This window comes from Dendronephthya gigantea, unplaced genomic scaffold (genome assembly GCF_004324835.1).
Source record: "Dendronephthya gigantea isolate DGI-Jeju-01 unplaced genomic scaffold, DenGig_1.0 000762F, whole genome shotgun sequence".
In the NCBI taxonomy this organism is placed as follows: domain Eukaryota; kingdom Metazoa; phylum Cnidaria; class Anthozoa; order Malacalcyonacea; family Nephtheidae; genus Dendronephthya; species Dendronephthya gigantea.
Genome location: NW_021163772.1, coordinates 1,215 through 24,673, shown reverse-complemented (window position 1 = coordinate 24,673; position 23,459 = coordinate 1,215). Strand labels below are relative to the sequence as shown.

General features: G+C 35.8%; 2 protein-coding genes across 2 annotated transcripts; both read left to right on the top strand.

Annotated features, from left to right (window-relative positions):
• The first annotated feature begins 44 nt into the window (after positions 1-44).
• LOC114544392 (dedicator of cytokinesis protein 3-like) lies at positions 45-18,266 on the top strand. The gene is made up of 54 exons (XM_028563046.1): positions 45-125; positions 283-315; positions 985-1,136; positions 1,781-1,868; positions 2,023-2,083; positions 2,263-2,331; positions 2,442-2,520; positions 2,733-2,824; positions 3,022-3,065; positions 3,375-3,456; positions 3,543-3,596; positions 3,770-3,840; positions 3,981-4,079; positions 4,352-4,427; positions 4,528-4,619; positions 4,997-5,165; positions 5,239-5,336; positions 5,668-5,751; positions 5,964-6,064; positions 6,252-6,330; positions 6,590-6,642; positions 6,776-6,884; positions 7,021-7,091; positions 7,253-7,362; positions 7,841-7,968; positions 8,069-8,164; positions 8,317-8,415; positions 8,570-8,664; positions 8,746-8,824; positions 9,116-9,216; positions 9,444-9,502; positions 9,618-9,689; positions 9,807-9,883; positions 10,270-10,358; positions 10,654-10,752; positions 10,847-10,910; positions 11,097-11,137; positions 11,263-11,353; positions 11,480-11,587; positions 12,120-12,209; positions 12,473-12,577; positions 12,931-13,017; positions 13,124-13,178; positions 13,441-13,525; positions 13,875-13,962; positions 14,279-14,365; positions 14,553-14,729; positions 15,175-15,258; positions 15,362-15,490; positions 15,613-15,662; positions 15,757-15,823; positions 15,898-16,088; positions 16,163-16,382; positions 16,526-18,266. Exons 1-54 carry the CDS (start codon positions 45-47, stop codon positions 17,663-17,665), a joined length of 6,000 nt encoding a protein of 1,999 aa, XP_028418847.1. The 3' UTR covers positions 17,666-18,266.
• A 3,590-nt stretch (positions 18,267-21,856) lies between these two features.
• Positions 21,857-22,850, top strand: LOC114544393. Its single transcript, XM_028563047.1, has 2 exons — positions 21,857-21,892; positions 22,425-22,850. The coding sequence occupies exons 1-2, from the start codon at positions 21,875-21,877 to the stop codon at positions 22,848-22,850; spliced, it is 444 nt and encodes a 147-aa protein (XP_028418848.1). The 5' UTR covers positions 21,857-21,874.
• Positions 22,851-23,459: the final 609 nt, after the last annotated feature.

Sequence of the window (23,459 nt, the reverse complement as noted above, 5' to 3'; positions counted from 1 at the left end):
GTCTACGCATACGAATTTAGTAGTTTGTAATTGAATTTAGTCAAATGCAATTGGATCTTGTACCTCGGATAAATGGAGTGGCGGCTGATGTTGACCAAACAAGTGTTGTTGAATTGTACAAAATTGTAAGTATTTACATACAGTAATTCTCGATCTACCCAAGACATTTACGTAGCTACTGTTTACCTCAACTGTCACGCGTTAGCACATTACAACTAGTTTTATCCATGTTTGGGATTGGAAACGAATATTTTTTGCATTCTGTACTCTTACAATTTTTAGCACGTACAAAGTTTAAAGGAAAGTAAAATGATTGTAAGTGTGTTGGAAGTGTTTTAAACTTTAAACGTGAAATAAACGTAAAGTGGTTATATAATGGTGGATTAAATGCAATTGTTATATAGGTGCTGTGTATTTTAAATATGATTGGTTCATTCGTAGTCACATGATTTTAAATAAATGCAATGTTTCTCGCCAGGGAAACAAGTGAAAAATTGTTGCCCGCATATTGTCATAACAAAGTATTTTTTTAAATGAGATTGTCGTGTAACATGTATGTTTTTGTTCCTAAATAACAAAGCATTTAATGTACACTACCTGGGGAATTTTGTTTTCCCTCGAGTCTCAATGTTTCAGATTCTTGGAAAGGCAAAACTCACTATTTCCCTCGGGAGCACACATTATGTGTATAATGTTCGATCAGGTTGTTTGCGCTATATTCTGCCGAACTAGATTTTGGAGATAAGGGCACAAAGTGTCTTCGTAAATCATCATATCTTCGTAGTGTATATGCTCATTCGCATCTCGCCATGCCTTGTTTTTGGACATCATTTGCAAGGGCAGTATCGTGCTAAATGTCCAATGACGACTTCGACATAAGTTTATGTATTCAATTACAATTATATATTATCTTTTGAAATGTTCCTTATAAGGGTGCATATATATAATATGGATATATATATAACATGCAATTCGTAATTGTAGGAAAAGGAGGCATCCATGCCCAGATCATCACGGTCTATCGTGAAAGCCCACCGTCATTTGCTATTGTCAGTGAAGACATTTCTTTGTAACACTGAAGATAATTTAGAAGTTTATTTTTCTCTATATGATGGTGAAGGGGAAAAGTTTGTAAGGTAATATTCCAGTTCAAATTGTCTTTAATTTAGTTTTCCCAAAATTGTCTTTTCATGGAGTCAACCAATGTTATAAAAAAATATTTTGTGCCTTTGATCTGAATGTAAGGGACAAGGCGATAAAATCTGCGTAATACAGAGTATCCATATGCACAAAGCTGAGCGTTGTCGGCGCAATTTTTTCCGTAGACAGTCAGGCACACCTTGATGGTCGGGTACAGCTTTGACATCCGCCGAACGCTTACACTCTTATTAACGACAAATACACTGAGAAAATACACCAGATCCACAATTGCAAATAACCCAAAGAACTATAACCAAAAGGTATTGTCACTGGTATAAAAGAATTTGGAAAGCAAACCGGTACCAGCCACTATTCGAACCCAGGCATTTCGCACAAGAACAAACCCCTTGACCACCGGGCTGCCATGCATCACTGGAAATTAAGCCCAATAGTTTAATGTTATTTTTTCGGCGGAAATCAAAGTGTGCCCGTCCATCGAAGATGTGTCCAGCCATCAAAGATGACAGTGCCCGACTGTCTTCGGGAAAAAATTTAGCGTCGTCGACACCCAACGCAGAACTCCAATATGGAAGATTTTTGTCGGCCTAGTTTACTCAGTATTCTTTATCCAATTATATAGTGAGAGATTTATGATGTACTTGGACAAGGAGGCTCTCCCAGATGTTGCTGAGACTCTTAGCTCTGAAAAAACAAAAACTCTTTTTACGGTAGGTACCTAGTCTGACATATTTTAGATACATACATGCCTAAACTCCATATATAGATATATGGAAGTTAATAAATACATGCAATAAAGTCTAAAAGATAAGTGAATGTGTATAAAATGTTTATAGGATCTTTCTTTTAACTTGGTTTTTATAGGATCTTGGAAGAAAAACATTTGCGACAGATTTATTTATTGTTTGCCATGTTATTAGAACAGGTATAAACTTGTTGTTTGACGTTCGCAAAGCTCCTGGTTTTAGCCAGGAGAAGGTTCAGTACAATTAGCAATATTTCCCACTTATAAACTCTATCCACTTCGTGAATCTTCTATTTTTGATTTTTGAACACGCCAAATGTTTCATTTAAACCATGTGTTAATTTTTTTTTCTAATTCAGGGCAGATGCACAGTGAATCACCTAGGAGAAAAAACTCTCCAAACTGTCGACGACCATTTGCCTGCGGAGGTACACGACACCTTGCAAAGAATTATCTTTAGTTACAGTCAAGTTTTAAATCTTTTTTTATCATTTCTTGTGCATGTGCTAATAGTTGTGATCGATTAATAATATTTCAGTGTTAAATGTACAAGAACACATAGCTCTTGAAGACGACTTTTTTGGAGAAGACAGGCCCTTTTTTGTTTCTCTCTTCCCGTAAGTTGTGTCGAAGAGTTTTCCAGCGATATTTATGTTCAGTACCTATAGAGTCAAGTCATTTATGAAAATGAACCGCTGCATAACGCATATTTACTCTACCTCTAAGTGCCTCTTTGTATGTTCAAACAGAGTAGACACATTTACGTAAATGTACTGCACACCGTTTTATCTCTCTACGACAATTTTGTTCCCTATACATTGTTATGTAGTTGTACCAACGAAGCAAACTTCCATAATATGCACGAAGAATTAATTCGTAAATTTGTCAACAAAAGTTCAACATCTGCTACTGACGGACTGGGTATGTAGTTTAACTCCTACTGCATAGGTTGCTTTTAGTGGTTGTTCACATGATCCGTGCGGTTCTTAGACCTTGCACGAGACTGGCGATCGCCATGATCGTTTCAATGACACTTGTATATAGTATGTCTGTATGTACTAAAAATATAATTATATATATAGATATTAATAAACGCTATTTGTCATGACTGTTTTTAGGTATGAGTGTTTCATTAAAAGTGTTCAATGGGGATCGAGATCGTGTAAGATTTCCACTTAAACTCGTGCTCTTATAATCTCAAGAGATATTTATAGAGATACTGAAAATATATAGGAGTTTCGACTATTTTTCCTAAAAGTTTTGTTGTTTCAACTATCGTAAAGCTCCTTTTCGCTCTCTGCGAAGGTTTTCATTCATCTGTAAACGTTTTCAAAATACGCCTATCACGGAGAGTCAATAGAACTTGAAGTAGGTTTAAGGGCCTTCATGAAGTTCGTCTCAAGCACTACCCAAAACCAGCGAAACGAAAGCGAGTTTCCACCAATTACCTTCTAATTGCATTCTTATCCAGATTATTAGTGCAAATCCTCTTTGGATGCCAGCAGACATTTGTATTACACGGAAATTAGGATTTCCAGAAGTGATATTACCAGGTATAGATAACACTTAATATAAGAAAACTGAACTCGTTATATTTAATGCACTGTGTATTCCCTAATATGTTATATGACTCTCGAAGGTGACATTAGAAATGATGTATTTATCACGTTGAACAAAGGAGAGTTTGAAAAAGGTAGTGGAGAAAATTAATTGTACGATGTACTGTTATATTTACATGTATGAATATTTAAGATTCAAATCGAAATTTTGAAATCATATTATACATAAAGCATGAGTTTTTAGACTGCATTTATTCGAATACTTATTAATTCAACTGCTCTATTGTATTCTATTGCTTTTCATCAGGAGGAAAGGCGGCCGGCAGAAATATAGAAGTAACTGTGTCTGTATTATTGACCAATGGGACGGTTGTTGAGGTATATTACTTCGATATGTGTATGTGTATCCACTCGAATAAACGCCCCAGGGCGTTTAAAGAGCAGTGTTTTACACATAGAAACGTGACTTTTATCTTAGACTAATACTAAATAAAATATTGTACATCTTCTCTTTCTAGAATTGTGTGCACGCCGGATCAGGGTCAAGAGGATCCAATGAATATAATTCATTGATTCTGTATCACAGTAATAATCCTAATTGGAACGAGACGTTTAAAGTAAGTTTAATATTCTGAATATACTGTGACGTCATGTTCCTTCTTCCAAGCCCTCTCTTCGGCTGGATCGTCTTTCCCGCAAATTTGAAGTACCTTTCTGAAAACTGTCTATTTTATACTCTAGTGTCCCAGGTACACGGTACTGCCGGACACACGTCATATCACTGAGTCAATTCAAATTCAAATTGTATATTTTTCGTTAGTTGGATTAACATTGCTCATATATCGTAGATTTATTTTTAACGCTCTATTTATATATATTCTCCATTTAGTTGAATATTCCAATAGACAAGTTTCAAGATTCTCACGTGTTGTTTGTACTTAAACATTGTTCTACAACGTCACATGGTATGTAGTATTTTGGGAAACTATGTCTGTTTTATATAAATTTATGTTTGTTATATACTGGAATTAGCTAACTGGTTGCGTATGCTATTTATATTCACAGGGAAAAAGGTTTTTGGGTTTGCCTTTTTGAGACCTTTGAGAGATGATGGCACAACAATATTAAATGGCATTCATCAGTTAATTTTCTATAAGGTAATTTTGTCGTTAAATTCAAATGCTGCAGTGGTAAAAAAATGACGATTTATTGTTACAGAATTGTAACTGATAGGTCTCATGCGACCTCGCTGCAAAAATACTCATGCAGGACAGAATACTGCTTAACGTTATTAAAAATATTCTATTCTAAACTATTCATCTAATTTTTTATGCAAGTCGTCCTGAAAAGGAACTCGTTTTAAAATGATATCAATTTTTAGACCTAACCTAGTTATTTTGTGTTACAATTTCACTATCGGTTATTAACGTGTTAATTAAATGTCCATAGTGATTTGTCAGTTGTAGCTCTGTAGCGATGCATATCAGGGATAATTCGTGACTCATTTGAATTAAAATATTTTGGGTTTTTATAGCCAAGTGCTTTGGATTCTAAGAACCCTGTGAAGTATCTGGCATATCCTTCATCTGTTGCTGACCTGTCCTGGGTGAAGAATCAAGATAGCTTAAATCATTCTGCAAGAAGCACAAAAGAAACATTTTTTGTGTCCACTTTGACATGCTCGACAAAAATCACTCAAAACCGTAGGTTAAACGACGTAACAAACATATGCACTGATGTATTCGGTTTTATGAATTACTCTTTTGATTTCACTAGTTGACTTGGTGGGCCTGTTGAGATGGAGACAACACAAGCATAAAATATCTGAAGTTTTAGATTCCCTTGTCAGAGTTCGTGGTGATGAAATAATGAAAGTATGTATACTTTATATAAACGAAAGTATAGATATATAAGGCTATCGAATATATGAGAAATATCTGTGCACTCCAAGGGTTCAATTTTTGCGTCATAGCTTACGAAAAAGAAAGGAAAATCGTTAATTTTCAACCAGTTTAGCACAAAAGTGAGGCCGTTATTAGCCGGAATTGGTATTAAATAAATGTAGAAGCTTGGCGATGCATTTATGTTATCCACAGACGTAAACGAGAGTCTTCTTCGTTTTAAACATTAGATTTTTCACCTTTTATTAATAATCCTTGCGATTGAATTTTTTTATACCTTTTATGACGATGTCGTATTTTTTAGTTTCTTCAAGACATTCTTGATGCATTATTTGCAATACTAAACGAAGACATTGAAAAATCTGGCTTATCTGTATTTAAAAATCTGGTACGGTTCTTTATCTATAATTAAGTAAAATTGTTCTATAGGTTAGATGTGGGAATGCTTTTTACTATATATTATAGCAGACTATAGTAGGGCTAAACAGATTATATCAGCGATAATATTTATACAATGAACAGCATGTCCTCTGCCAACACTGGTTCATACACTATAAATATTAATTGCAAATTAACCGCGGTATATTAACTTCTTTTTAGATTTTCATTATTAATTTACTACTGGACAGCAAATATCAACAATTCCAAGCAGTATTGAATACGTATATCAGCCAGCACTTTAGCGCTGCGCTTGCACACAGGTATACGAGTTTTTGTAATGGAGTTTATGCTGGAGAGTATACAGCTGCATTAGAAACTTAAAATCCAGAATCTCTGAGCACATTCAACCACTGAGACTAGTCTTATTGCATTTTCACCGATCATGTAGTTTGACTGATCATGTAATTCGACTATTAAATCATAAAATCTTTTCGATTGCATTTCTAGACATATTGTTGTCTTGTTCAAAAAGGTCATGTCAAAAGAGAAGAGTAAATATGAATCAGACGTCGTCAAGGTTGCCAAGGTTGGTTTTGTATGAATGAAGATCATAAACACTTTAACCTCAAATCAAGTCTAAAGAACTATATATAGCCCACATTAACATTAGACCAGCCAAAATTAACCATAGTATCGCCATTTTAAATCATAGACTAGCCCATAAGAACCATGATTAACCCATATTACCCACAGAACTACCCTATCTTAAATCCTATTTTAAATATTTTTGCCATTTTACCGGTATTCGTCAGTAAATCACAGGTATTTAATGATTTTCTTATTAGGCCCTACATTATATTATAAAATTTGTGATGCAGTCTTGGGCTCTAAATATAAGGTACAGTATATATATTTACATGGCTTATGCATGCCCTGTGTAATTTTCATGGAGGTAACTCTTAATTATGGCCGGATATAGAACTCGATTTAACACAAAAAGCGATTTAAAAATCATTAAGCTATTATTTTAGAACGCATCCTGAGAAAAGTAACTTCGAGTTCAAGGGATCAGTGCGTGAGTTTTTTGTGGTGCTCAATAAAGTGATGGAGAAAATTGGAGATGGATGGCGTGGTGCACAGGTATAAAACTTTTTTATATCTACAACTGCATTTCTAAGAATTTTATATTTGCAAACGAATAACTTAAATGATGTAAGGCTTCTAATATGAAAATTGTCTACTTTTTGCACTTATAAACTTTTTTCTTTGAATTTAGAGTGCCATTCTTCTCAACCTACCGAAAGTTTACCAAGATCTATCAACTGTTTTTACAGACGATGAACTAGCGTAAGTTAGATGTGTATGTTTATAATAACGAACATCCTTCACATTAACAAAGGCACTGCGTTGGAGTTTAAAAAAAAGTGAATCTGTATATGCTATATTTAACATCAAACCTTTAAATTCATCTGCATGGATATGTTGATAACGTACATTTTCGTTTGCAGTGAAATTTTGAAAGATTTGTTCTGCAGTGCACGGTCTAGCTCGTTAATCACCGACAAACTGAATTTCTTGGATGGATTGATTACAACTAGTCCTTTGTTTCATAACGAAAGTACGTTGATGTTCGTGCAAAATATATCACAATTCCATTGTCAATTCCATTCCGTCAAAATTTCATTGTTTTCAACTTAGAGCCACCTCGAATGAAATGGATTGTAAGTTTTATTCTAGTAAGCTATGTTCAAAGATGCAGCCTCGTTTTTCAGTTATAGCTTAGCTTCACATTTAACGTTCATATTGAAAATTCTTTTTCGTGCATTTGTTGAAGAATGATGATTTGCATCTTCGAACATAGCTTATTATAGAGTATAACTTATAATCCATTTCTTTTAAGAGTGGAAACAATGAAATTGTGGATGAAATTGTGAGATTGAAATTAACTATACGTAGTTATTGAAAAGATGCATGTATTGTAATGAACCATAATTATTATTTTACACCCTTTTGCGTTATGTTGCCGTCTCAGATTGTCATGCAAGTGCTAAATGAATGTAATTGAAATATTTTGATTGTTTTTGAACATGTTTTAGGCTCGCGTGTAACATTAATGCCATTGGTTTTAAATTGTCTTCATCAACAATTACTTCAAAAGAATGAATTGAAAACGTGTGCTGATATTCTGGGAAATTTTTTGTCTTGTTTAAGCAAAGTGAAGAATGTATGTGTAATCGAAAACTTTATATAATATGATGGCCGTACCTATTTATTTAAATAATATTGTATTTACTTTTGGTTGAATGGCCAATTTCTAACTTTAGGGTTCGGTACACAGTGAAATTGAAGAGATTTCCGGATCGTTACTTGAAGTAGTTTTCCAAGCTGTGGTTACTGTCGATAGAACAAGTCCTCGCGCTGTAAGGAGTTTTTTACGTATCTTCATACCGAGAATTGAGATATTGAAAGAATAGCCGGTTTCGCGGCAAATGCATGTAACCTATACTAACATATTGCGCCGCGTTAATAAATTATTCATGCCAAAAGCAAAGATTTACACGTTGTCTTATAGGGAAAGTATGTCGCCATTCTCTACACCTTATTGAAGATGATGAATGAAGATAATTATCAAAGTTACATGAAATCTTTTGAAAACCAAAAAGATTTACGGGTAATTATGTCCATGCAGGAATCGTAACCGTGGTATAAAGAAAAACGCTTCTTTTCCAAAGTTGATGTTTCTACAAACCTTCTGATATATTTTGTCTTACTGTTTGCTTTGATATCAATTACTTTATAATCAATTCTTTAATTCTCTCTTCAAGGATTTTTTGAATAAAGCTTTTGGTGTGTTCACAAATCTTTTGCAAAGGAATATTTACGCTGATGATTGGTTTGTTATGAAGATCGAAGGAAATTAGTAAGATAATTTTTATGCTTCAAACTCTGTGTTTTCTGTATCGATTTGTATTGGAATGAGATCCTTACTGCTTTATTTTAGTGTAATTCTTGGTGCTGTACAGAATTTTTCTCAAGCTTTAACCGACAACTTCCTTCTAGAGGACGCTTTCGACTATCAGGTATATATTTCATTTGAGTTTGTTAGGGTTATTACACAAGGATTAATGTGGTAGACGACTATATAAAGACTTAAGAGTTGAGGATACTAGGTGTCTCAGTTGGGTTTAATCACAATTGTTTCACGTCGTCATTATACTTGAGCCTGATTCTGGTATAAAATTGCTGAAAGTTTCTTGCCGGAAATTGTTTAACAACTATACTTCATCAAAGATATATTTTAAATACGGATCTTGGCTCGTGTTGATCTTCAAAATCTGGTGTAATCATCTCGCAATTATTTCTTTCTTTAGCTCTGGAGCACGTATTTCCATTTGGCCATATCGTTTGTTTCTCACGAAATCTTAGATGTCCAAAAATATTCGGAGGCGAAAAGAACAAAGATCTTGGAGAAGTAAGTACAGTTATATAGACGCATTTCCCAATGATCCTCATGCAGTAATGTTTAAGTTTCAACGGTTGACTGCATGAGTTCACTCTAAATCGGGCTAACTTAAATGAGGCTAAAATTTCCCCAGGCTGAGCTGATGTTGCCAGTCGATCAGATTTTTGCAACAATTTCCATGCATTCTCAATCATCTTATACTATCGCTATATTTCAACGATTCGTCTTTTATTTAGATATGGTGATATGCGTCATGTGATGGGTAACGAGCTTGTCAGAATGTGGAATTGTCTGGGTAAGATAAGAGCGAACTATAAAACCACCTTTGTATTCTCTAAATCCTAAAATGTGATAGATATACATAGTAATTTCTAGGGTTCTAATTATTGCTACATTTTCTACCTTATCAGGTGACTTGCAAAGCCACTTCATTCCCTCAATGATTGAACCATTTCTAGAAATGACATTAGTATCAGAACCAGGTTTGCGAATTTTATAACATACTAGACATAAAAATGCATTATAGTGGCAGGTATACCTTGTGATCCCGAGCCGGATGTTTTTCAAGTTTTACTCAAAGATGTAAATTAATATTTCAGTTTTAAGGCAAGAAACTTTACCGCTATTCTGCGACATGATGCATCAAGAAATGAAAAACTCTGGAAATATTACTAAGGTATACTTTATGCATGTACCCAGCTCAATAGTACCCAGCTTATCTCTTTGACAATTCCGTTTGCATGAAACTGTAAAAGTCATCAGATAATGTTCATGGCGTATATTTTAAAAATACTAAATAAAATCGGCCTAACGTTAAGCCAGTGCATGGAAACGCAAAGAAACAGCTGTACTACGCAATATAAAATATCTCTCGACATTTTGCTAACTTACACGCTACGCGATTACCTTTCTACAGTTACCACCGTATCGATTCGCATATCGGCGAATGCACAATATAAGTTCCTGCATGCACATTGAAATAGACTATACCTCAAAGATTATGCCTCACCTATTATATGCTATTCTTTATATTACACCATTAACTATGATTATACATTGTAGGTTGAGGAAGAGTTTATTGACAAACTGGACGTTTTCTTAAGTCGAGATGGCAAGGGTGACAAAGAATATAAGGAACTGTTTGAAAAGATGTAAGTGTTACTTTTTTGTAGTTTTGTAGCAAAGAAATACTTCCTCAAACCTTGTTACCCTTTCTCGCTAAAAACATGTTCCTATTGATCCAAGTGTAGGACCACATTAGAAATGAGCGAAGTTACCGTCTATGCAGTCGCACCAACGCTTTGCAAGCCTGTTTGGTGTTTCCTAGTCTTCCCCTCAGAAATTTGCCTTAATGTAGTATAAGCTAATGAGGAGTAGTGGTTCCATTCCACATGAGGTGATAATTAATACAATTCAATATTTTTACCCTATATATATATATTGCAGTCTTACTGAAAAGGTAACGAGAATCAGGGAATTAAGAGAGCCGGGCGTTCTGTTTGTGAATTCTGTCGTACAACTTTTAGAAAGGCTACTAGATTACAGGTATCCCTCGTTAAACATCACATTATACCTCAATTTACTATTTAATTAGCAGTTTTATTGCACAATTTACCTTTGAATGTCTCAATGCGTTTAGGAAGGTCGTTTCATCACGGGAAGAGCATCGTGATATGAAGATGGGTTGCATTGTAAATTTGCTGGTAAATATATTACCACGAATATATAATATGCTATATGCATTCCTGAAATGTTGATTCATTCATTCTACTCCACACACAAACGGAAATTCCTAGTAATACGTTCCTGCATGTGATCATGAAGTCCGTTCTCTTTTTGAAGTCCGTTCTCTTTCGTCATCCTGACTGAAAATTTTCTTTTTATAACAGAACTACTATGAGGAAAAAGGCAAAGAGGAAATGTTTCTTAGGTGCGCTACTTAATATTATTATCTACTGTATATTAAATGCTGCTTGTTTTTGAAAACACGTATGAAATTTGAAACGAAAGGCGAGATTCCTTGTTTTCATCGTCATCTATGATATGTCATTTTAGATATGTCAGGAAACTGTACGAACTTCATCTCTCAGCAGAAAATTACATCGAAGCTGGTTTTACTCTATATCTCTATGCATCTTGCTTAGAGGTACGTTGTACATGCAGTTTTTGTTTCCAAAAGCTGATAATTTCTATATTTCTCCACAGAATGATACGTCATGGTAATTTACATGACGTATATGAACCATGGTGTATTAAAGATATCTTTGTTTAGTTCGAGGATTACCCGTTGCCCGCAGAAGATGATTTCCCAGCTCAAACAGAACGTGCGAGAAAAGAGATGTTATGTAAAAAATCAATTGATCTTTTGGATAGGGGAAAGGTGAGATGAAACGTAGTTGAAGAAAGTAATATGAATTTCACCACCTTGTTTTTGTGGTTCTGGGCCCGGTTGTATTAAACTCTATAGATCATAAACATTTTGCATAGTTGAATAATTTTTAAAAGTGTATAACGTCCAGTAATAATGAACTAGACGTGAAACATTTTGCATCCTCCATGATATGGGCCATTTGGATAATACTATAGGTACCAATCTGGCTCAATTGGCCTAAAATTTAAGTGGAGAATTGGTAATCGCAGTGTAGATTGGCCTTTTATGACCAAATTTTTGTTCACCTTCCGGAAACGGCCCCATGATGCAATATGAACCTCGCTATCACCAGTCGTTTACCGCAGCTTCGGGAAAAGCCAATGGTACATTTATTGCCACAATTGAAGATTTGAAATCCACTTGTCATATATAGCCAACCAATCCTATCAAAACATCTGCCTTTATGCATTCACATGCGAATCTCTACACTCAACCAGCATATAAATCTGCCTTTTTAATTTCTTGTTGTGCCTCTATATAGTTGTGGGAAAGTGCTATCCGAATTTGTAAAACTCTTATTCACGAGTATGAAAATGAGACATTCGACTTCATAAAGATCAAGGACATGTTGGTATGAAATATACCTATATAAAACTTGCATTTTTCCAACTTACAATACGTAGGCTATATGCATGCATGCATTCAAGTTCGTATTAGGCTTTTGCAATATGACGGTATATTAAAAAAGTAGACTCGTAAACTATACAACGGCTAAAACAACAAACGAAATTGCAAAGAATTGTTAATATAATTACCACCCCTATGACGTTAGTTACAAGGGCTTGTGCAAGATCTTTCACGTGTGTAATGCCTAATTGTTCTCTCTTTTGATAGCAACGTCAAGCGGAATTCTATGAAAACATTGTAAACACTCATAGAGTTGAACCTAGTTATTTTAGAGTTGGGTTCTATGGAAAAGGTTTTCCTTCATTTCTTCAAGTAAGTGTGCTATGCTGCATGGTATACGTAAAACTAGCCTGATTTCGGTGATTTGATTTATCTGACATGTGAACGATAGCCAATCACATGCAGTGGTGAAACTCCCGGGGGGTTCATACTTTGCTGCGATTTTCGGTGCGATTTTATTTCGATAGATATGAACGAGCTGGTGGACAGGTATGAATGATCTGATGTATAAGCGCCCTTATTCGCACATACGTAAACCTCTTCATTCGCTCACATTTAGCAAGAAAGAAAATTGCATTTATAAACGGGCCTTATAAAAGGTGTATGTAGTCTTGAAACTCTTAGAAGAGCTTTATATTTACTTCAATAAATATTTACTTGTTTAGAATAAGCAGTTTGTATATCGAGGGAGACCTGTGGAGAAGATTGGCGAATTTTGTTTTCGTATTCAAAGTGAATATCCTGATGCTGAGGTAATGTTATCTGGACTGTAGTATCTTGCAGCTTAACTATTTTTCGCTCCTTTAGAAATCTACAATCCTATAATATACCCATGCATATATGAATTTGATTATTCAGGTGTTACGACACAACAATCCTCTAGATGAAGAGCTGATGCTATCAAACAAGCAGTGTATCCTCTGATTTGAGCGAAGATTTGCAGTGATATAAAGTTTTGCGGATTATTTACTCTATACTCAAACCATGTATGAAAGGAAACCAAAGTCGCGCTTTTATTTTAGGATGTAGAGTTTTCTTTACAATCTTGTACAAAATTTTTAGGTGCAAATATTTCGCTAGCGGATCTTCTAGTTGTGTGGGGGAAATGCGTTATACAGACACTATATATGCTTCTCACTTTAACTTGTTCGAGAAACTTTAACTTGTGTATATAGATATTCAATGCTGCAAAGTTGAACCCATTTTAAGTGGACATTCCATTCAGTCCATTCCCAATTATGTTAACTACAGAATAAGCAGGTAATTTTTCTAACATTCAAGACAAACATAAAGACCCAAGAATTGGGAGGCAACCTCATCAGGACCTGCATGGTACATCAAGCATTGTATTGTTAATGAGCGTTGTCCAGATCAATTTATCATAATAAGAACTATATACATATATTCGAGTAATGAGCCCGTTTACAGTACACTCAATTTACTAGCACGCGACGGCAAACAATGGTATCCTAACCCGCAACAGCACAATTCAGTGTTTCAGTGTAGTTTAAATTGCAAAACGGCGTTATGGAAGGTATTTTCTGGTTAGAAATAGGAGAAAGAAAAAGGAGGTATTTTCCTCATTGATATTTTTTCCATTGTGTTATAGTTATTATGATGTGAACTGGGTTGATACGTTTACGCTGGCACGGCCATTTCACAAAGGCGAACAAATTGATAAATCAAATGAGTTTGCGGTAAGGATATAAATTTTAATATTCCTAAAACCCTGTGCTCACTTTCAACATTTCATTTCAAGTCACTCATTGTTTTCGTCCTCACACGTTCAAATATCTTAAGACCATTATGTGTGACGTCTTGAAAAAACCTGTCATTCGTGTTATATACTACTTTTGAGACAAGCAATAATCATGTATATTACACACTCGCGCTGTTATAATAACGCAAGGTATGAAAATTTTACAGAAGTTAACAGGCGGCATGCATGCGAGCTATCATTTCATTTGGTACTAATGTTCAAATCATGTCATGGTTCATTGTGGTTTATTGTAGACCCTATGGTGTGAAATCACGACGTTAACAATTGAAGCACGTCTCCCTGGCATACTTCCATGGTTCCCTGTTATCTCGTCCAAACGAGTAAGTATATATTTTGTCGATAAATTAAGGAGGATCGTCATCACGATACTCCTGGCAAAGTTTTTATTTAGCTAATAATTGCAAGAATTACTGATGCAAGAATTACTGACTAATAACTTATTTTTGTATCAGAGAAAAAAATATGTTGCAAGTAATTGAAAAAATACACAACACTTTCCCTGTTTAGAGAGAACTTAGTCCAATAGAGAATGCAATAAACACAGTAACGTCGAAAACTCGTGAACTACAACGCAGTGTGGACGAAATTCAAGAGGACAAAAAGAGCAATATTAATCCATTAAGTATGCAACTTAAAGGGGTGATTGATGCTGCCGTCAATGGAGGAGTTTCCAATTATCAAAGGGTGAGGATAGTTAACAATAACCTGAGTTTTTTACTTTGTTTTTTACGTTAAATAAAACTATACAGTAAAACATGTGATAGTGCCGTTTGTAGTAGCTAAGTATGGTAGTTAGTCTTGGACATACCTTTCGAAACGAATCGTGGGTTCGGCTAGAATGGTAACCCGCAGTCACTTCGATGTATGGACTACCTAAATGAAGTGTACAAGAAACCTTCTCAATGTTTTGACATTTTCAGAAGGCTTTCTTTGTTAGAGAGGTTATATATATACTCGCAAGTCTCTCCCATTCCACCTCATCCAGAAAGCAAGATTAATCCTGGCCTGGCTTGGTGTAATCATCGCCTAACTTACACCACTCATCTTCAAGTCTTTATACTTCACTGTGCCATGACAAAGCCCTCTTGTACATAGTTCCTATTTAAAGTAGCAGCTATTTACTCTGTAGGCATTTTTCACGCCCGACTATACAAGAACCAATCCTCAACGTAAAACCGAAGTCGATCATTTGGAAAAAGCATTACTTAAACAAGTACGTATAAATACTCATGAATATTCCACCGTTTTCACCGGATCCAAGGTACTAAATTATAGATATTATGAATATTATTTCTATATTTATTTATATATTTTAGGCTGGTGTGCTGCGACGTGGCATGATTTTACATGAATCCAGAATTTCACCGGATCTAAGGCCACTACACGAAAGTATGTTACGTCAGTACAACGACATGCTAAACAATTTACCTGGAGATACTCAGCAGGTATGTGTTCCACTTTCGTTTCGTTCAAAGTGTAGTGATATGATTTTGTTAATAGTGCAGTAATATGATTTTCCGACAGTGTCAGCGTGTTACTGTTTTGAGACGTTATTTTCAAATTTTAGTATGTGTTAATTCAAAGAAAATGGAGTCTGCCGCCCAGTGTTTCACCCAGGTAATAAGAATTTATTCGATGATCAGCGACACGAGAGAAATTAAAATGTAGTGAATAAAGTGGATATTAAACTTTTGTTCATTCCATCTTTCAGTGAAAGTACAACATCCTTAGATAAACGTACAACAACAGATTCTTCAGACACAGGAACTTTGAGGAAGGTACGTTATTTTGTTCAGAAATTTGTTAATAATTCTTGGAGTGAATATTGATTTAGACTAATATTTATTTTTAGCTTTCGTTGCTGTTTTCAAGTCGGAAGCCAATACTGTCAGTCTTCAGCTCAGAGACAGATGGTCCTAGTAGACAATCAGCGATATCTGAGGTGATGTTGAAACAGAGTTCAAGTCTTTTATCAATATCGGAGATGCAAGGAGTGAGTCAATCTGCGTCCGTACCGGATCTTCGTAGTATGGATGAAACCAGGTAGAGTATTTGAAATTTTGTTGAATAGAATTCTGTAATTTCGACAATTCTGCATATCACTGCATTCCCTTTAGGCCTAAACTTCCGCAGAAACTACGAACAGGAAAACAATGGAACGAAGACAGTGGGTCGCCAGCTAAGAATCGAGTTTCGGCTAGTTCTTCTCTGAGTGCAACATCATTAAATGAAATTAATGAATTAGATGAATCAGAGCTAGCATTAAACGATGCTGCAGCGCCATCATTGAAGATTGATCGTCGTGAACTTTCTCGAACACCCTCACCAGAAATAAAGGTATTTGAATCAATTTCGTAAGGTCGAAGCGAATTATATGTAAGACTGATATTATATAGCTAAATATTTACAACAAGAAAGGCAGAATTGATATATTGTTTCCTGTGATAGAGCTAGCTGATGTAATTTGTTCACTTTGATAGAGCAAACCTGTTTCTGTGTCGCCAAGAATTCCACCAAAGAAGCGATCTACCGTTATTTCGACTGCACAAAGGAAAAGACAATCAAATATATTTGAATTATCTTCGGAGGGATCATATCGCATATCAAAAGGTTTTTCAAAACTCCAGTCAAGGTCAATGGATGATCTGGATAAAATTGGTGATTCTCCTTTAGGAGAGAAAGGCGATGCATCCCAGGGTACACATAGTGAGGAAAACCTGTTTTCAGGTAAATTAATGGATGAAAAGCAGAAAATGAAGAAGGACAGTAATGATAATATGAACATTCGTGACGAGGAAACTCCTCCTCCATTATTTCCTCGGAAAAAGACGACAAGACTTGATTCTCGTTCACAGGATGGTTACGATTTTTTAGCCATACCTCCCAATGTTGCCCTTCGCTCTACTTCACGGGAGAATACTTATAACACTGTCAAATTCACACCAAGGACCTCATCGAGTCATGCGCAAAATGGACAGAAAATCGAGGGAAATAAAAAACATCGGTATGCTAACTTAGATGGAGGAATTACTCTACCACAACATAATTCACCTCATCCCAACACGGACGCTTACGAACCAGATCCGTATGACGTCTTAGCCTTACCGAGTCGAACTAACCATTCTGACAGAAAGGATGGCGCAAGTGATGGCAATGAATGGAATTTAGGCTTGGAGTTGAGCCATCCAGACGCGGTTACTGCATACGATAATGTCGTCTTATGCAAAACACCCGATGTTAATTACGACAAACCACACCTTAGAGATTTTCCAGGTCAAACAGATCAGGCGAACGGTACATCAAATGTGTATGAACACCACGTACCTAGGCGTCTATCGGGTGGGCATACTTTAAATACAACTTATGACAATATAGCAAATGCCGTTCCAAACACTGTAGTATCCCAAAATGCTTCGCAAAAAGATCCTCCGATGCTACCTCCAAAGGCACACCACAGGGATAATACAGTCCCACCAAAACAACAAGAAACATTTCCTTCATTGCGGTCTTCGTCACCAGGTCTTACTCAACAGGGGCGGAAATACAGTCCGCCTGTAGCACCACGTATCAAGAAACCTCCCAGAACTTTATCTAAGCCAAATAATGTAGAGACTGAGTAACTCTTAAACAACTCGTAGATTGTATAGCATTGTAATTATTGAGTACGTAGGTGAAGTCACACGATCACGCAAGTTTTATACATTTTGTTACAATATTTATTATTATTATAAAATTTATAATCATGCTATGAAATTCTCCTAACCGTACTATGTTATAATAATGGAAATCGGCAATTTTAAAATGTACAATATAAAACAATGACTTGCGCAATTAACTATAACTTTTTACCAAACTAATACTAGCAGTATGTAGGAATCGAAAACGATGCACGAGATAAATATTGATTTATACTTCATAATTTGCACTCCAGAGTGAATATTGAGCAATTCAATTGTTTTAATTCGTTTAGTTCAAACTGTCTCTTGTGTAAAATGTATAGCTGTGGGAAATGATAACACGTAAGGATGAATGTAGTAGATGGCCAGGGTCTCAGAGGGTTTCAGATTCAAAGTTCATTTACATTCAAAGTTCTTTATGTGTTTCTATTGCCAAACTTATCCTTCAATGAGAACACATGCAGTCACATGCGAGTAACTTGTGGGGCAAGCAACGTAGGTCTGTGTTCAGGTTAGCCATTGTTACCAGCGCTGCTAATGCGCAGACACTGTACTATGTTGATCCCCCTAAAGTGAGTGGATGGGAAAACAATCACGCAATATAACGTTTTCTTAATGATTTTTTATTGTTTATTAATTGCACTGAATTTTAATGAACTTAAAATGTCAATGACGAATCATTTTCGTGGATAAAAGCACCTGCGTTTCGTTAGGCTAATTGCTCTTTCTGATCATTATATAATTCGTTCTTTGTAAGAAAGATCCAACTGGTATATCTCCTAGCTATGAATTTAACAACGATGATGGGTACTAAATACATTGAAAAATGTTTCGTTCCTCATGGCACATCAGAAAGTATCATTCAGTTTCCCTCGAATTCATATGTCATCAGTCAAGTTATTGTGTGTTTCGTGACTGTCATATTAATCATTTCTGCCGTGGTATTGAATTCTGTATCTATTTCGACTATTTTAAAATGCTCTCAACTGAAAGAAAAGGTTTGTTACCAACTTATCCTCGTACAGTCCGCGGTTGATTTGTGTATCGTATTTGTGTCCGCACCCTTGTACATGTACATTCAGGCAAGTGAAGTTTTGGGAACTGCAAAATGCGTTGTAAATTTTTTTGTTTGGCTATTTGCTTTGCTTCCGCTAAGCTTGTCGCCTGCTACGTTATGTACGCTGAGTTTAGAGAGATACTTGGCAGTTTTACATCCTTTCTTTCATCGCACTCGAAGCGCAAGGAGATTTCTTCTGATATCAATGTGCTGCCATTGTGGTGTGGTTCTGATATGTTTCGTTTTCGTGCTAATATATCGGGAGGCGTATTATATCCTAGTCACAGGAAATCTATCCGTGTCTCTGGCTTTTCAAGCTTTCTTATATACAAGAATATTTCTGGAAACCAGGAAAAGATTTCGATTGGAAAACAGGCCAGGTGATGGTACGCCCGCAGGGATTTTAGCAAATTCAAAAAACAAAAGATATTTCTTGAAAGAAATGAAGCTAGCTAAGTCGTGTTTTCTTGTCCTACTCGCATTTGTATTTTGTTCTTTCCCCATTGTTGTTGTTTCGGCGTACTCTGGTCGTCTTGATATTTTACTGTTTCGTGTTCTTCAGTCATGGTCGGTCGCTATTGCATTCTTAAACTCTAGCCTAAATTGCATCATCTTTTTTTGGTCAAGACCTTTGCTGAAGAATGAAGCGAAGAGAATTTTAAAAGGTATCCAAGGATGATGGCAATCAATTAACGTTGTCAATTTGATAAGTAATATACTCGTACAAACATTCACAGCTTTTAGTAAAGGTTTCCACCGACTACTGCCGGCATTCTCTGCCATATTCTAGATAAAAAATGTACGGGAACCGGAAATGTTATTTGGTATCCAATGTCGGTACCTACTTTTTGGACCGAAGATGAAAAGTGGACGCACGCAACTATCTCCCTAATCTTTTGACACCTATCCTACAAGTGAGCAAGTGAGTTTCATTAAAATCATCCCATCCTTGAATGTGCTATTGACAATTCTACTATACTAGATATTTAATAAGTTGTATCATTCAAATCTTGTTAATTTTTGAGGTATATGACCCCTTTAATTAAACATGGAGCGTGTGTTGTTTCTATATAATTATTTAAATATTAGTTTTAAGAATGTAATTATATGTATCAGCAGCATCTGCTATTGTATGGCTGTTTATGTACGGAATACGAGAGTCAAAAATTGAGACACAGTAGATTTCAGGGTTCGAGAAGACACTCTGAGTAACCACCGCACCATGCGTTTGGTGCTGCATGATTACAAACTATACCTTAATAATAATTACACATGTATGTGCGACTGCGACCAAAGTTTGTGTCGTTTGAGTATTAAATATTAATAACTTATATACATGCAATTAATTTAAACTTTCTAAAGGTCTGTTCACACGACCAATTTTGTTGCATCCAATTCACTTCTGATGGATATTTCATAGTCTGTTGTCTTGTAATGTATACGAGCAGCAAATCCACTGAAGACAATGCAGTACTGTATGCTTTATCAATAACCGACTATATTTTGTACGTTAGAAGTTAATTCGATCCAACAAAATTGGATCGTGTGAACAGACATTAAAATAGTACACGAGATTGGAAATCAGCATGCAAATTTTTAACGTCTAAAACGCCACGCGCGCAAGCAAATTTATATATTTGTCCACGTCATAAAATTACCAAAAAGGGTCATGTTTTGATGATGGTGGTTTTTTGTGAAGCACGGATTCAAAATGTGGTAAGTATCCGAGTTTTATGTAAATTACATTGAATGGAAATTATATTGAAGTTATATTGCAGAGATCGGTTGTACTGAAGCTGGATGTGATTTTTTAATTTAAGAATACTAAAGTTTATTCAAGGCAAAAAATGGGCGATTTTAGAGCTATGGAAAATTTCACTATCCGGTGGATAGCGCTATCCAGCTTTCGCACAACCGGCCCCTGGACAATAAATAGTTGAGAAATCAAATAGTACACGAGTGTACACGTGAATAGAGAATATCCTGTTTTACGTCATTACCCAAATTATCGGGTAATTTACATTCAAATCGGAGTTATTATAGCTTTTGTAAATCGACCGAATGCACTTATGATCTTCGAAAGTTTTGATTTTGAGGCAACTGCACTTTCAGTATCAGACTTCCTACTGTCAATACTGGACACAAGTTGGGTGGATATAGAAGTTACTATACTAAATCTTCGATCCAAAAGTTTACTCAAAGGTTTATCAATGAATTATTCAGACAAAAACTCTTTTGCACAGGAGTAACCGGATAATGTATCTCGAGAAACATGACTGAAACAAGAATTGATAACATTGAACAATTTTTTGATGGCGAACCCAAAGAATCTTCAAGCAAAATTAATTTACTTTCCAAGAAAGAAGAGAGCCGCGTACTTGCTAAAGGTATATCCTCTACTTTACGACGATATCACGTCGATATGCCAAACGAGTATATGCTGTTGCACGAGTTGTCCCCAGTGAACTCAAATAAGACTGGAACGCTCACTCTCTGACTTTCCCTCATTAATGAGTGAAGCCAAGATGGCGGATCATGAAGCCTTTCTTGTAGATATGATCCAGGATAGGATCCTCTGGTGCGGAGGCCTGAATCATACCTACAAAAAAGGCTTCAGTGTCCGCCATCTTGACTTCAAAGCTCCAGTCTTATTTGAGTTCACTGATTGTCCCAACTAACTAATTTCATTTTCTACTCTGCTGTTAGGAATTGCACATATCTTCGCAACTGATCTTCTGGATAGTTGGAAAGAAGATATATTTTCTGTATTATTCCCACTGAAAAACTCCTTACTGTTTATCTATGAAACTGGAAGACTCTATGTAGCAACATTGCTGCTCATTGGTCTATTCATTCCAATATTTCTCATTCTGGGTGGAATTCTTTTAATGGTTTTTCTCTTGTTGCTCGGGTTCCTGCCGGTAATGGGTGGAATGCTTGTCATACCGCTGTTAATAAGTTCAGCTGTCACAGTTTCGGCTTCAATTGGATGGTACCTGGGCACGCAAATATTCGAGACCATCAGACGGTCACTTTTATTTACTCTTATTTCCCGTTTGTGTTGTCATTGTTTTCATTCCGAGACCACACAAAGAATGTTGCATCATTTTAAGGTGAGTTAATAGCGTACGGATCAAATCTCTGTATTCGTTCTCCAAAAATTATTTGTTTTGAACACATTATGAGAAAACACCTAAACTCTAAAATAAATGCTAATACTAATTGTTGAAATATCGACTGGTAAACTTCGTAGGCAACGACTTGTACGCGTTGCGTACCTGTTTTCATGAGGAGTGGTCATTATGTAGTCTAAGTCACTAGCTAGCTGTCAATTAAACTAAATGATGGTTGATAAATGATGTAAATTTGGCAAAGATTTCAATTTGAGCAGAAATGTGTAATTAATTTAATTACGCTCTTCCGGCCATAGTACAAACGTATCACGAAATTTGCCAATTTCGCTTGGCTAAATCTTCAGTACTTTCAAATATTTAGCAGCCAAACTTGGAAGTTTTACTAAGTTTAGTATGTTCTTTTTGGAAATTTCCTATGCAAGTGGCCAATTCGCAGCATGCTCATGCACATGGTTCATTGGTTGTTACACGAGAAAGTCAATTACGTCCATGTACATTTCTCTCAACACAGATAATCTCCACGGAACGAGAGCAACTTAGTAACAGCAGCCATTCGGACAGTTATAATAACGAATCATCTGTTAACGATATCGAGGCCGAAGACCGTGAAAGTCATCATAACATTGAAGATATTCCAAGGATTCAAAATATCGAGCCACAACCCGTTAACACTTTAAACGAAATGCAAAGTGATTGGGACGATATTGAGGGCGAAAGCTCAATGACTTATTATAGTTTTAGTGAAATCAGAGATAACAATTCCAACAACAATGTCAACGAAACTTCGCTCAATGATCCACAGCAGACAATGAGTACGAAAAACAGCACAAAAGATGGATATTCAGACTTGGGCATACACAGAATCGAGAAACTTAAATGCACTCGAGACATATTAAGTGAGATGAAGAAACACTCTAAACCACATATCTTTCAATAACTTAATATGGTTAAAAATTCAATTCAGTTTACTGGAAACTACTGGAAACGTGGTGGAGTGCTCTATGCCACCTATAGTACCTATAGGGCTGTCTTTAACCTCCCCTGTAATCTGGTTGTTCTAACTACAGCACCCAGCTTAACCCTGCCGATGAAACTCTATTTCATTTTGTCCTACCTTAATCGTGGTTGTTCTTTTCTCCTCACGATTTCTTCCACACTTACCACAAGCAAAATTTTATGGCAATTTTGACTTTCGAGCACTTCATTTACTATCGTCGTTGTTGCTCACTATTGCTGCCCCTGAAGAGATAATTATTGGTAATAAAGTGACTCCAAATTTAGCCCCTTACAATATGGACGATCTTTATAACTATGTAGACCCGTTTCAGACGTCGAACTTTTCATGTGCTGAATCGAATGCAAATTAACTTAAAGTTTTAAACAAAAACTTTAGTACATCAACATTAGGTTCGGCACATGAAAAGTTCGACGTCTAAAACGACGACTGCTACGCCACGAATTTTATTTAAAAATCAACCAACTATAATGCTAGTATAAAGTGGAAAAATATTTGAGATATCGATATTTTAGTCTAATAAGGAAAGCT

Bases quoted from the DNA above. Each gene is read 5' to 3' on its own strand.
- LOC114544392 (XM_028563046.1), top strand. From the start codon at position 45: ATGCAATTGGATCTTGTACCTCGGATAAATGGAGTGGCGGCTGATGTT. The intron at 10,911-11,096 runs GTAAATATATTA...TTTTTATAACAG, and splicing joins GTTGCATTGTAAATTTGCTG to AACTACTATGAGGAAAAAGG. The intron at 13,526-13,874 runs GTAATTTTTCTA...ATTGTGTTATAG, and splicing joins GTTAACTACAGAATAAGCAG to TTATTATGATGTGAACTGGG.